The sequence below is a fragment of the Manacus vitellinus genome, unplaced genomic scaffold (assembly GCF_001715985.3).
Source record: "Manacus vitellinus isolate BGI_N305 unplaced genomic scaffold, ASM171598v3 scaffold_0_pilon, whole genome shotgun sequence".
Classification (NCBI taxonomy): Eukaryota; Metazoa; Chordata; class Aves; order Passeriformes; family Pipridae; genus Manacus; species Manacus vitellinus.
The window spans coordinates 35,293,948-35,308,863 of NW_021938789.1; the positions used below are offsets into that span (position 1 = coordinate 35,293,948).

Sequence of the window (14,916 nt, forward strand, 5' to 3'; positions counted from 1 at the left end):
GTTTTGGTTTGGTTTACTTGTTCGAGGTTTTATGTTTGGTTGGTGTTTTGTTTGTTTATTTGGGTTGTTGGGTTTGTTTTGTTTGTTTGTTGGGTTTTCTTTGGGGGTTTTTGTGGTTTTGTTTTGGGGTTTGGGGTTTTTTTTGTTTTGTTTCTAAGGTGTTTTGCTTTGTTTTGTTTCATTTTGTTTCTACATTTTAAAATCTTGGATATTTTTGAGCCTCTTCAAAAGAGTTCCTTTTTCCTGATCAGTGTTAGAGTTTGAAAATGTCTTCCCAATAGTTAACACTTATTCTGCTTTCTCCCTTTTTGCCTATTTTATAATCATCTCATTTTATGTTATTTCCAACCAGACATTTTTACACAGCTGTCTGCTGTCTTCATCTTCTAACTACACTTCTAGCTTTTATTTAAATGTTTGGGTTGCTCGGGTTTTTTTGTTTGCATTTCTCTCCTTTGTCTGAAAGAATGTATCCAGTAACTTTTGTAATTAAGAACCAGGGATGCATGTCAGATTGATATTGCATCTGGAGGAGTTACAAACAAGCTCACTAATAAGGTACACCATAGCAGAGCATTCACGCTTCTGATAATGACAGTATAAAAGGTAATATCTTATATAAAAGGTAATATAAATATATATATTTATATATATAACTGCTGTGTAACCAACAATATCCACATTTACTTTTTCGCTTGGTGATGGTGTCAGTAAGCAGAATTTATTTCACTTCCATTTTTTCTAAACCTTTACTCTCTCTTTACATTTAAAATTAAATAAAAAAAATGTGTGTGACTAAACTTCAAATAATTATTATTGATCTACAAAGGCAACATGGATGCAAAGCTACTAGTTGTCGTAGTCGGGGATATCTCTCAGTGACCTGACATCACTATCTGTCAAAAAAGTATGTTGTCTCAGAACCAGGTTTTCATTTCTTTCAAGGAAGAAAGAAGAGATTGTAAATGCATCCTTTAGTTCCTGGGCCTATCTTTTATGTTTCCAAAGGAAAGTCATGGAGCCTGGGCTCTGAGAGAGGTGCTGCTTTGTGAACCTGAGAGTTTTTTGCACAGACCACACCCTTCCACATCCAGCAGCATCTGCTTCTTTCACCATGGCTGCAGACTGTTAATGGTCAGGGATTTTCAGGGAGTGACCTGTCAAAAAGCTCTGCACTAGGTACTGCCCTGTAAGCTTAGGGCTTTTTGGGTTAGGTGGTGCTTTTTTTCCCCCAATAAGGAGAAAACATATACAATAGTTTTCCCCTTAGATAATAAGAAAAGCAATAATGCAACCCATATACGATATTTCCTGTGAAATAATAACTTATAAGTAATTTTATAATATATGAAGGTTTTTCACATAAATGTTGTTCAATATTTTGTGGGAAAGCAGTGATTCTGGTGCATTTACTAGAGTTTTTTTTCATAACTTGTAAGAAATATGTAACATCAGTGCATTGGCCAGTTCCAGGTAGTACAACTGTTTCTTCATTTTGCAAAATTTTGCATTTGACTGTTTTGTTACAATGTAAGCATGAGATAGCTGTTGTAATTGGCATTTAAATATATTGTATTGAAAATTGAGAATTTTTAAAGAAATTCTTAGGGAATTCCTCTGGCAAAATTTGTATTATCATAGATCATTATGTTTATAATTACTATTTTAAAAGTTTTTAAAAAAGTAGTTGAACTATTAGTGTCAACAACATGATACAGTAGTCTCTTAGTTTTGATTTCAGAATATCATTTTTGCTAATGTAGTAAATTTTAAGTTTTACATTTGGTAGATGTTCTCTTTTAAAGTGTTGTGCTCTAATTAAAAAATATAAACATGTCTATAATAGTGATTGGTCTTATGCATACAGGCATACCTAATAATACTAGAATTAATTAAATAAAGGCTTTGAAATCTTGTAGAATTTAAATTGTCTGTGTCGGTTTATCATGTGAGACTTAGTAGTTTTCATAGAGGGCCCTATAACACTGGATGATTTCATGATCACTACTTCATGCCTTGAAGTATACTGAATAGTGACTTCAAAAATACAGATAATTACCCCTTTGTAAATGGAATATCAGAACACTTCTCTGCCTTTTGAGATCTTTGCATAGTGAACTCAGTAAAGAGGCAAAATATGGCTACTACTAGTTGGCTACCAGTTTTGAATCATTCAGTAACCATGCAGTTGTCTCTCAGTAAGTCTGCATGACAGTGTCACTGAAAAACCATCTCCTGTAACATAGAAGCCGAAGTGCTTCTGAGGATGCAGTAGGTTTAAAAAACTACAATAAATAGCAGAATAGTCAATTTAATTTGTACATATTCCTTTTCTTAGTGCAACGCATTGTGTCAGGTAATGCATCTACTTAAAAAAGGTCAGTCTCCTTTGGGCATGTCTGGTGGGCACTGTCACTTCCATTTTGAGTCATAGAACAATCCTTCTAAAAGAGAAAAGAATCAGGATGGGCTCTCTTTGGATCTAAATATAAAAATATTATTTTTAATCACATTTTTTGACAATTTAGTTTGATTATTTAAAAGCAAAGCTTACTTTCCTGAGGATATTGATATGCTTTTTTAATGCTTGCACATTAGGGGAGTATGAAGTATTGCTTTTATGAGGCTAAAAAGAACATATAGGGGATCTTAACTTCCTTATAGATTCCTGCTTTGTTATAATGAAAGTACTAATGTCTCTCTTATATGAAAGTATTTTGGTAATTAAAAAATAATAGATACATGATGCATTTTGTAGTTTACTTGAAGAATGAAAGATAAAAAAAGTAGAGATTTTTCATGCTTTACTGGTTGAGTGGAAAAATTGCTATTTGGATGATATTCAATTCCTATATACTTCTTTTGTCTAATATGACAAAATCCTTACAAATATAGAATTTTGATATGCTGTGTTTAGTCAGACACACCTCAAATGAAAAAGCCAACTCTCAGCTGATCAGCCTGTAACCTAAGGCAATTACACAAGAGAGAAGAGTATACAGTGTCATCAGTTTGATATGTATCACTCCTTTTTTATCCAAGTGTCCAAATGAGTTCTGGGACATAGAAGTGAAGAGGTCTTCTGTTAATATTGGAGCTATTTAGTACATAGATGAGTGGAGAAAGACTCAAGGTCCATACTCCTGTCACACATCTAAATTTTTTAAAGATTTTTTTTTTAAACACTGAATAATGATGAACTGTTAGCTAACATGAAAAAAAAATAGAATGAAGTTTCTGACTACTCCACTGCTCTTGCATTAACTGTCAGATAACTTCCAGTGTCTGACTTTGGATACACCATCATGTGTATTACAGTCTTACCTCTGAATTCATTTTCATGTTAAATACTTCTTCTTACAGCATGATACTTGTCAGTCAATGTAATTGAAATGTCATGCTGACCTTTATTTGAAATCCTCTGAAATTCCTGGGGTTTTTGGAAGTTCTTTTTATTTTCATTCCACTTAAAATACTTAAATTACCCATGGTCAAAAAGTGCATGCTAATTAACTGCATGAAACTGCCTGATAATTGATCTTACAAACAATATGTCTTTTGCAGATGTAGTTCAGCTGAGTCTGCCTGAAGATCAAAAAATAAGCACCACTGCAGCAACAGTGGGACAAAGTGCTGTCTTAAGTTGTGCCATCCAGGGAACACTGAGACCTCCCATCATCTGGAAGAGGAATAATGTCATTCTGAATAGATTAGATTTGGAAGATATCAGTGTAAGTAGCAGAAAGTTCTATTTCACAGCTTATTATCAAAACTTGTCATAAATAATAGAAAAGCTCCTTACTCCTGGTGTTTCAAAGAAAAGAAATGGAAATTATATGCCTGCTAAATTTTGTCTGGTTTTATTTTGCTTTGCATTTGAACCTTTGCTGTTAAATATAAAGAAAAGATGTTTCACAGACCAACCATTTAAAAGAATAAATATACCAATAAAAGCACATGAAGACCAAATTGCAGCCCAAAATACAGTCAACATTATACAGTCAGGGTTATATAGTCTTCAAATATCTAGAAGAAAAGAGATATTTATGAAATGAATATTTTAAGAAATGCATACAATCTGTACAAACAGATCATAATAATAACAACCGTATCTTCTAATAGGTCAGTGGAAATGTATTTTTTCCAAAATAAGTATTTCATAATAAAATTGATTCTTTTACTCATTCCTCCAAATATTCAGCAGTGTGTATGGTACCTCTCAGAGAATGAAAAAAGGGATATCAGTATAATTTATAAATCTTTTTTTTTTAGTAAGGCACGTATTTGCCACCTAACTTAGCCTTGACCTCAAAATACAGAGAAAAATAGAAAATGAGAAACATGATTACATCTTCTGACAAAACTCTAAACATAGGTTTTCGGCTGTATTTTCTGTGCTTTTGGGTATGCTTACTTGGCTTCTGCCATTTTGTATTAGCAAAGTTATAAATGTGGACAAATTGACACATTGGGAGTTGTGCTTTCTGTCTGACCCCAGCGAGTCTGAAATCCCCAGAACTGTTATATGTGTGGAATACTACCACAATCAAGTATCTAGTTTGTCTATTTTTATTTCCTTTTTTTTAATGAATATTTTATTTCTAAGGTGGCAATAGTTCTCATGCATAATCTTTGTTTTGGTTTGGTTTTTCTTAGTTCTGAGCTTACTCACAGTGGTGCTCTGTAAAATAAGGGACAATTTCAAAGCTCATCATGCTTGAGTTGTAGCTTTAAGTCATTTGAGAGGCTTAGGATAAACCCAGCATCATCTGAAAAGTTCTCTTTTAAATAAAGGTCTGCAAAATCTTACTTGAGCACCAGAATTATGTTGGTGTGTGCATTTTGTGTGCAGGTACAGTAGAAACTTTTAAGGGAGTAAAAGCTTCTAGTGACAGGAGCGCATAATTCTGATGATGACTTTATCACTTATTTGTTAGCTTAAGAAAAATATAAACAGACTGGAATGCTTGGAATTCTTTTTAAGCAAAAATTATGTTATAGTTCAGTTCCTTAATATTAGGAACTGTTTTGCTATGATTCAAATATAGAAAGAGAAGGTCAGATCCAATATCCATGGAGTGAGGCACTAAAATTAATAGAGCTCAAATATATCTATGTGACATTAATCTAATATCTCTTTCTAGGTAAACTAAAAAAGGAAGGAACAAAGAATTAGTGGAGTTTGGATAAAAAAAAGAGTGGACAGATAGACATTGGGTTAGATTGGTCCCCAGAATTTCTTTTCTTCAAAATTTATTTTATGACTCATTGTTTCCACAGATTTGATCTCTATATATTTATTTCTAGATTTTCCTTTGATTTGTTTCTTTTTTTTTTTCCATATTTCTTTGGTCATTTCGTATCTTTCTGAACCAGTTTATCATATATTCACTTTTTTGGTTCTTACAGTTTCCTATTTGCTTAAAGATTATTATGTGACCATAATTTAGTATGCATTCAAGCAAAGTAATAAAAATAAAACCTTGGGAAAAGAAAAATAATTGTGCAAAAAAAAAGTAGTGTCTTACACACTATAGAAAATGAATTTAACACTTAAATAAATATTACTTCAAAGGAACAATGCAGAGTGTGCACCAATGTATGTCACTATTTAATCACCAAAGAATGTGTTATATTTATTCAAGCAATTTTAAACATTAAAAACCCCTAAGTCCTTGTTTAATTTAAGATGTCCCCAGAGGCTTTACTATGGCTATATTATAAACTATAAGGATATTTGCCTAACCTGAGAATTCTTAATTTACTCAGTTATACAAGAACCATGCCTGTGCATCTTAAGACTTACAATGTTGTGTAAACAGTAGTACATTTTGTGAAAAAAACCAAAACAGACACTGACCTGGAAGATAGATAGTTTGGGTTTGGGGTTTTTTCTTTAACAAAATGCATCAAAGATCAACATAACTGGAAGTCAGCACAAATATATGAAACCAGTCAGACTAAGCAGTAGTGACAATGTGATTTTGTAAATCATAGCAAGTGCTCATACTTATAAATTAAGTTTTTTCACTATCCATTTCCCAATATGAAGTAAGCTATTTGCTTCAAGGAGGGACAAACTCAGAACAATGTAATGTCCTACTGTTTTGCCAAATGGAAAAATGCAACGCAAAGGAGGAAAGGAGTCCAAATCTAAACTGAAATTGATAGATGAATTTCTATTTATTTCTTTTTTTAGTATCCTACTCCTCTACTGAAAGTATACAGGATATATCTCTAAAGCTGTCAATTGTGGAGTGGCTAAGAGTGAGTCTTAATGAGTAGTGTTTTATGCAGTCTAAAATAATTTAAAGAAATATGAGGAAATACTGTTTCACTTTCAAAGGATGACAATAAGTAGTGTATTTTAAAATTTTCTGTTACGTGTGTAGTCAGATACTAATAATGTAACTGTTAATTTTCAGTTGATAATTTTAAAAGTTCTTAGTACTCCTCAACTCTTCTTGTGGTACTTAACAGCAGCAAGTTGCAATACTTCCAAAAATAGTGATCTTTCTTTTACTGAAAGTAAAGGGAGTCAGGAATAATGAGCATCCATCTGAGTGAAATTATGAAAAATTATATGCCTCTGCAAGTTTTACTTTACTTAAATTGTAATATGATTGGTCTGTGACTCACTCCAGAATTGATATCATGGGACATTTTGCTGATATTTTAGTGCACATATAAAAAGGCTTTTTTTTTTCCCTTGCTGTTATCCTGTATCTTAAATTTAATATTTGTCTTTCCACTCACCTCTTGGAATATGTTTTAGCTAACGAATTATTAGAGAAAATAATTCCAATGTATGAAAAATAGCAGATATATTTCCCAAATGCAATACATACTACTTTTTAAATGTTAATTTATTAACTTTTTAAAGTTTTCATTTCTTATTTTACTTTATTGTTTTTCAGATATTTTCTTCCCATTTTGCCTTCAGGTTATTCCCTATACATGTGAGCAATACACTTCCTTACAAGATCTCAGTCCTTTGTTCTTACATGTATTCAAGATCTACTGAGATGATTTGTCCATGTGCAAAGTGTAACAATAAATTCAAAAGAGTGTAGTTCAACTTTTCCTTTTGATAAAAACCTATGGCATCTTTCTTCAGCTAGCCTTCACGGAAAGCACATAGTATTTCTAGTTTGGGGTTCTTGAAGTTATGTATAGGTTATATTTTTCTCAAAACTTCTCATTTGTTCATCTCATTAATTTCCACATTATGACTGTCACTTGTTTTGGTCTCATTCAGCAGCTGGCATTCTCTTCTTGACATATTTCCTCTTTGCCCGTCAAGAAAAAACACAACCCCAAAACACCATAATGGAGAATGTCATTAAAAGCTAATGTTCTCTAAAGGACATGATAGCTTATATTCTGTAGAGTTTTGCTCAGCAATTGATTACAGAAAGGTTTCCAGATTGTCCAAAGCACTGTGTGTTTTCTAGAAAGGATTCCTGACATCTGACCTCTTCTTTTTCTTCCAGTTTCTCATCCTGTATTCCTCCTTTTTTTATTCTTAAGAAAAATCTCAGGAGAACCTCATGAATTATTCCCTTCCACATTGTCTTCTCCCATGGGAGGCTATGTGCCTACATACAAGCTTCTCTTTGTGAATGGTTAAATTGTTCTTAGTACAACACAGCTATGACTTTAGAGCAATGGTCAGAAATATAAATGGCCTGTCTGCCAAGAATTTGAGAGAGTGTGTGTGTGTTTGTGTGTTTGTACTTCTGATAAAATTCCAAGTGAACCATAAATGTCGCGGAAATATTCCTCAATCTTTTTTATCTGCTCTCCAAAAATAACAACTCTTAAAAGTAAAAAGGTAAAAAAAAAATAAAAAAATTATTAGGATATAAACGAGAGGACTTAAATTTAAAGAAAGTGAAGATTAATAATCAAAACAGAATAGTGTCATAGTTCTGTCCAGGACAGGGACTGTTTTTGCAGTAGCCAGATGGGGACATGTCTAGTACCTGGAGGTAATTCTGTGCCACCTCATGTTTCTGGTGATGAGGAAAGGGCTCCCTTCCAGGTCAGGTAGCCTAGGGGAGAGGGGGCTGGCTGAGCAATCACGTGTGTGAATCACTTGCCTCTTTTTTCTTGTACAATCTGTCATTAGTATTGTTGCTGTTACTGTTCATTCTCTTATTTAATTGCTATTTCCAGTAAATTGTTCTTATCTCAACCTCTGATCTTTACCTTTTGTGCCTCCAATTCTCCTCTCCAGCCCAACACAGGGGCAGGAGGGTGAGTAATTGAGCAACACATGGATTGGAGGGTTTCAGTATTCCACTAAATTGTGGAATACCATTCCTAAACCATGACAAATAGATATTCAAAATTCATGTAAACCAATTTCTTTATTTACGAGTGTGCTAAAAGAGGGAATGCCTGCTTGCAGGGATTAGTCAATGCACTGACTTTCTGATTTGCTGCAGCAAGCTCTGCATGCTCTTGCTTCATTCCTGAGGAGCTTTTCCTCCTCTCTGATGTTTTCCCACTGGCCCTCTTACCCTGCAGAGTCTTTGATGGGGGTCTCTCACCCTTATGTGAGGAAAAGTGTAGGAGTCCTATGACATGAAGGGAGCACCAGAACCTCAGAGGCGATGCTCCCACTTTTTGGAAGACAGTAACTCGTAGTCCAACAATGAAGAAATCAAACTGTTCAGTCATAGTACCATAGTCAAAAAGCTAGCAATCTTGTTCAATACAAAATCTGGGTCCTGACTAGTTTATTTTGAGCTTTTATTAGTAAATTGCAGTGCAGCAATTGCAGTGTCAGATCTTCTATGTGGTCTAGCAGTATTCATTCTGTGTGTTACAGTCAGGATATATGAAGCTGACTTTTAAAACCTACTTGCAGGTTTTCCTTATATATTATGCTTATGACACCTCTGAAACATATCTATTACATATTTCTCATATATTTTCTACTGATTTTTTTTCTTATGAGGTAGTTTGGTTTGTTTAACAGTGACTCATCAAAGTCAGCACATTTCTATTTTTACCTGTATTGAATTGTCCTTTATCTTTTACACAGTTTTTCTTTTAAGTAGGATGTATAATTACCTTTTCTATTGAATGGGTCAAATACCATTTTTGTTTTGTTTTTTTTTTCTATTCCACCTTAGAAGTAAAGTGAAAATAATTATTGTCAAAAATACCAATCAGCTTTATCAAATACCTATTTTTTTTGTTTACTTATAGTTAAGCCAAAAGTTTTGACCACCAGTGCAACCATCTCATTCAGTCCCCTTCCATCCTTCTTTTTTCTTTTCCTTTTTTTTTTGAATCTGATTTTGAGTCCTAATTAATTCTTTAGTGCTGAGATAAATCACATGTATGACTTGCAAGATATGGTATGTTTTATTTTGAATATTGAGGCTATTTTAATATTTATTTTAATGATGGTATGATGAATGCTACTTTGGACTTTACATCGTGTTTTCATGACACTGTAAAGGCACATATAAACCAGGTACCAAAGCTGATCTGTAGGCTTCTGGGTTAATGAAGTACTGTGAAAAAGATTGGGATGAGATTTCATTCACAAAGTATCAATTCCCATTAAAATAGTATGGATATGCCAGTTCTATAAATCTAGCCTAATTGAAGTTATAATACTTCAGAACTTTATGATACAGCTTATTATGTACATTTTGTTATGGTGGGGACTATTTTAACCAGTGCACTTATTTTATCTTTATTACAAATGAAAGTGTTTGCTTCAGAGGTGAACAGAGTCATATTCTGTGGACCATCATCTCGTCTCATGCTTTCAGCAGTGTAACTGAGATCAGGATCTGGTCATTTTTCTATTACAGAGTGGGGCAAAGTAGTTGTTTCTTGCAGAGTGGAGTCCCTTCTCTTACACTACTCATAATTTTACATTCTAGAGCTGTTTCTACTGTTAATATCCAGAATAGCTGAATCCATTAGTATTTTCCTGTTTGCTTTTCTGCATTTCAAGATAAAAGTCATTGTGACAGTGAAAGGTGATGATATAACATGTAAATCCATTTCCCCTTACCATGAAGAAATCCTTGAAAATAACTGCAGGCAAGTCATATTAAACAACCTCGAAGACAGTGTTATACATTTCTGTCATTTACAGACAGAAATTATTAATAAAATGAGAAAGGGACACTGTGGATTTCTGAATTACTTGATTCTTCCAAACGAATTTCTTAACACAACACATTGAACACATTGTTAGAAGAGTAGCTGAAATGATAAATCTATATACTCCTAGATGTTTAAGAGGACCTTCTGTGGGAGCTTAAATATATAAATACCAAAGATGTTCAAAATATTGTTATCCTTGTTCTTCATAGATATATCTTGTAAAATGCAGTTGCTTCCATAATACATCAGTGATACTTTAATTTCTATTTTATTACTGTTGACATTGTACAACATGGTTATATCCCCCCCCGCCTATTCTAAGTCTCGTATAGTGAATACTGTTTAACACATTCTATAGAAACATGTAACTATTTTAAAGTACAGGGATAGCAATTTAATTTATGTTAATGTTTTCCTTTCAGCAAGCTTTTAGATGCATCATGATTTTTCTACCATATTATTCATTCAAATGTTGTTTCTTATTGTCCTGCTATAGTAACTCCTACTCCTTTTTTTTTATTTAGAGAAAACAGAAATTTTATCACACCTACGTTTTTTTCACTTTTGCCTATCTTCCTGCATTTTAAAATTAATGGAAAGCTGTTTAATATTCTGTGTTATAAGCTGACTTCAAAATTTTTATAAGCATCACTTTTTCATCCCCATAGCATCTTTCTTCCTCAACTCTTTCTTTTCATTTCAAATTCAGTTTTCTCTGTTCTTTTCTGTATATGTATATATAGGGATGCAGGTTATGTCTACAATCAATATTTCTGTTACTAGCAAATTCAGTTTGGGCTATTAATTTCTGATTAGTTCATGAAAAAATTGCAGTTTGATTTTTATGTAAAGTTATAGACTACTCTCACTTTTTCTGCTGTATACATTCCATCAGCTGGGTGAAACCCAGAATAATTTCTGAATAATTTTATTACTAGTTACATATTTATTTCTCCAACTTGTCCAGGTCATTTTGTAGCACTTTTTCTATCCTACTAGATTTAATGCTTTTCACAGCTTTGGTAAGAAATATCTGAAGGGGTTTTTTAGTACAAAAAAAAAGATTACCAAGCTTTTCAGGTTATTTTTTTAGAAAAGAAGTCTCAAAAGAGCAACATGTATTAGGCTACAGCTAGCAGTAAAGGTCATTCCTTCTTAAAAGCATGAGAAAGATGCTTTGTTAATAATGGCCTCCTGTGGTTCACAGCCCTGACTTTGGAATCATTTCTGTAGTACATTAAATAGGAGGGCCATATCACCAGTAATAAAAGTGCTTTGATATCTAGGAGTCTGTTTCATTGAACAGAGAGGCACAATTGCTTAAATACCAAAAGAAAAATAAAAGAACCTCTTTTTTCCCCTCCCTTACAAGCAGCCCAGGACGAAAAATTAGGATGGGTAGAACATAACTGCCTTTTGAGAATTTGGTTCAACTGGTATTTATATATTTTTAAAAAGTAATAATAATTTAAAAGAAAACTGCAGAAGTGTACCAAGGTATTTATTCGGTACTGACTCAGAAAGAAAATTGCTACCCATCTGAAAAATAATCGATACTGCTACTTACAAAGGTGAACATGAAGCAAATTACTTATCTAGATCAAGCTTGATTAGTTTGTGAGATCTGACTGGATAACAACAGAAAGGGTATGCCTGCCAAGATTTTCAAATTATGATATGTAAGTTTTCTCTTAATCAAACTGGTCAGTGATCTGTCTACCCATACACCTGGTAGTATGTGGCATCCATTCATTTCTAAATTTTATTGAAGATCTACTTTAGCTCAGACTGATTTCTCTTTCACCACACAAAGTCATGTGCCATATGTTAATTTTATCACCTTCATGTGTATTCTTCCTTTCTTTTTCATGTTTACACCATTTTTACACAGTTATCGTAATAATCTAGAGCTCCTTTTTCAGAAATTTCCATCCAGAACCTTTTCTGTTTGGATATAAAGAGTATTTGTATCCATAGCAAAGAGTTTTGATTGTTCTGTTAAAAAGAAGAGATAAAATAAACCAAAGATTTTTTTAAATTTAATATGAATTGGGGAACAGATGCATCAATGCCGTCCATCTGATTCTCCTTTCACATATGCCTGCCTATTGTTGCACTTCAGACTACAACAGAAGTAGGAAAGTTGAAACAGTACTTCTAAATAATACGTAGCTTGGTTTGTTATAACAAAATTGTCCTACCCTAAGGAAAAAAGGATCAATGAATCTGCATTCTTAATGTACTTTTGCGGGTACAATGAGATAGAAGTGACTGGATTTTTTGACAATTACCCAAAAGTACTTACTATATATGTTTTGGGTTTGCTGGTGGTTAAAGTTTTTCCTCTAGAGCTTTCCAAGGGAAATACATTAATGTTTTCAAATAATAAGTCTTGGCATATAGATACTTAATTGAAATATTGAAGAAGCAAAAGAATATTTTTTTTAATTGAAAATAAATTTCAGAGTACCTTAATAATATAAAATGTTCTTATCCACTCTCATCTTAAGTATGTTATCTTGTCTGGTTTAAATCAGATTTATGAGTCCATTTACTCTTAAGAATTTTCATAAGAACAATTTTTATGCATTTAATTTCAAATAGTCCTGTTAATTGAGAGGAGGCTATGTCTTCCTTTGTAGCGTTTTTGCTCCTTCCAGGCAAATGTCTCTCTTTACAGACCTATTTATGTTAATGAGAAATAAAATAGAATTGCCATATTATGACATGGTAAACGATCAATGCCATACCACTTTTTTCTACGAGATATTTTTAATTTTGTGCAGCAATTTGGTAAATGTTAGAAACTCTGTGAAGTTCCTGCTATTGTCATCTATAGTTAATGAAAGATGACTGAAATCCTGTTTTGTCTTTATATTTTTGACATTATATACATTAGTTTTAACATCAGACAAGAAATCAATTAATGTAAAAAGGCTTTGAAGTTTAACCTGTGAAAGTTAAACAATTAACATTTTAAATTATAGCAAAAGGGAGGCAAATCAAAAAGCCACCTTTTCTCCCGCCTATTATTATTATCTCCCATCTCCCTCTCTATTAATAAAGATCTTATTTCTGACATGGATTCTATGATCACAGAGTTGGCAACAGTTAATGATAGTTATAATTGGAGTAAAAGATAATTGAAACCCAGGGTTAGCTAAAGAGATCAGCAATAGAATAAGAAGCTCTGTACGTTTCAGTCTTGCAAAGTAAGACTGTGCTGCATATAAGAAAAAAATTTGTGATGGTATTTCAGTAATACAGTTACCTATGGTGACAGTAGCATAGAAGCTTTCCAATGAATAGTGCTGTCCCATTGTTTAAAATAATGACATAGAGCAAAGTGAAAAGAGAAGATTTAGTGTATATAGCTTCCTAGTTCATAAAGTACTTGTATTTCTAAAGAAATTTTGGGTCTATTACAAAAAGCAGTACTTAGAAAAGCAAAAATTAATTACAGTAGACAAACATAAACAATAATGGTGTTCTGAGTAATAAAATTATTTTGGTGTATCTTGTAGAAAGTTGAAGTGTGTTAACAAAGTGTTAGCGGTTGTTGCAATGGAAGAGAATTGCTTACTGTGATTGACAGAGCAGTTGTAAAATTGGAGCAATGTATCACAGAAGAGAGAACCTGTTACTCAGTTCAAAGAGCACAGGAATATGGTTGTGACTCAGTGTGGTACTCTCATTTGCATACAAATCTTATATATAAGTGTTTTGTTTAACTGGAGTTTATGGTCTTATTTTTAACTGGGCAACTGAAAGTACTTATGTGTTTTTTTTAATGTTCTAAGGCATAAGAAATACATATACCTCAATTAGGCTTTTTTCTCTTAAGTAGTACACAGTTTATACTGCAAGTAACAGGATATGGTTAAAACTATATGTATAACAAATGTGAGTGTTTAATAAGAACAAAGTTTTAAACATCAACAAAATTTATGTACTTTGTTAATAACAGCAAGAAAATATTTATGATCACTGTTCACAATCCCTTTAGGAAATGGGGAATTTCCAGCCTCACTTTCTGTGACTTGAACACAGACTAGATCAAAACCAAATATCTCATTAGTCATAATGTGTAGAAAATAATGGGATTTTTTTAGTTCAGCATTATGGTATTATCTTTGTGTGTGAACACTATCAAAATATATGATACCTGTAGGCTTATCACAACATCTTGGCTTCATATTAGTAAAAGGACAGAAGTTATACTTGGTACAGCTCTAGAAAATCTGTTCATCAGTGCCACTGTATGCAGAATTTTATTTATTTTTTTTATAGACAATTTTCTGAACACTGTAATTTGTAATTGTTTTATACCAGGATGTTCTTGCAGTGGCTTACAGTTTACCTGACCAGAAACCATAACCAGGGAATACAAAGGCTATCACTAAAAAGTATCATCACAATTCATTTCTGTAGGAAGGCTGAATAAAACTAAACAAACAACCTTCCCCAACCAACCAACAACCAAGCAAAACCCGAAAAACCTGAGCAAAACCAAAAGATTCTTACATAAGTAGTTTCCGTGGTTACAGTGAAAGGTGGCTGTGAATGACCCTGAGGTGTCTTTTCTATCATTGATATCTTGCCTAGTAAAGCTGTCTCGTGATAAAAGATTAGACTGATGGACATGGAATGTTGTATTAGTGGTTTGAGCAAAGGCAGTGTGTATGTGCCACTTAGATAACTAAGATTAAATAAGTGTAAATTATCTCACCTTTCACTTTTTTATTAGTGTAAATTCAACATTTGCTTGTAGTACTCCTG

At 32.9% G+C, this 14,916-nt stretch overlaps 1 protein-coding gene across 1 annotated transcript in view; it reads left to right on the top strand.

Annotated features, from left to right (window-relative positions):
• The window catches only part of FSTL5 (follistatin like 5), a 272,551-nt gene that overhangs the window by 176,923 nt on the left and 80,712 nt on the right, over window positions 1-14,916 (top strand). The window contains exon 7 of the mRNA XM_008933129.3: window positions 3,565-3,731. Coding sequence (XP_008931377.2) covers window positions 3,565-3,731 — 167 coding nt within the window. The remainder of the gene's footprint in view (window positions 1-3,564; window positions 3,732-14,916) is intronic.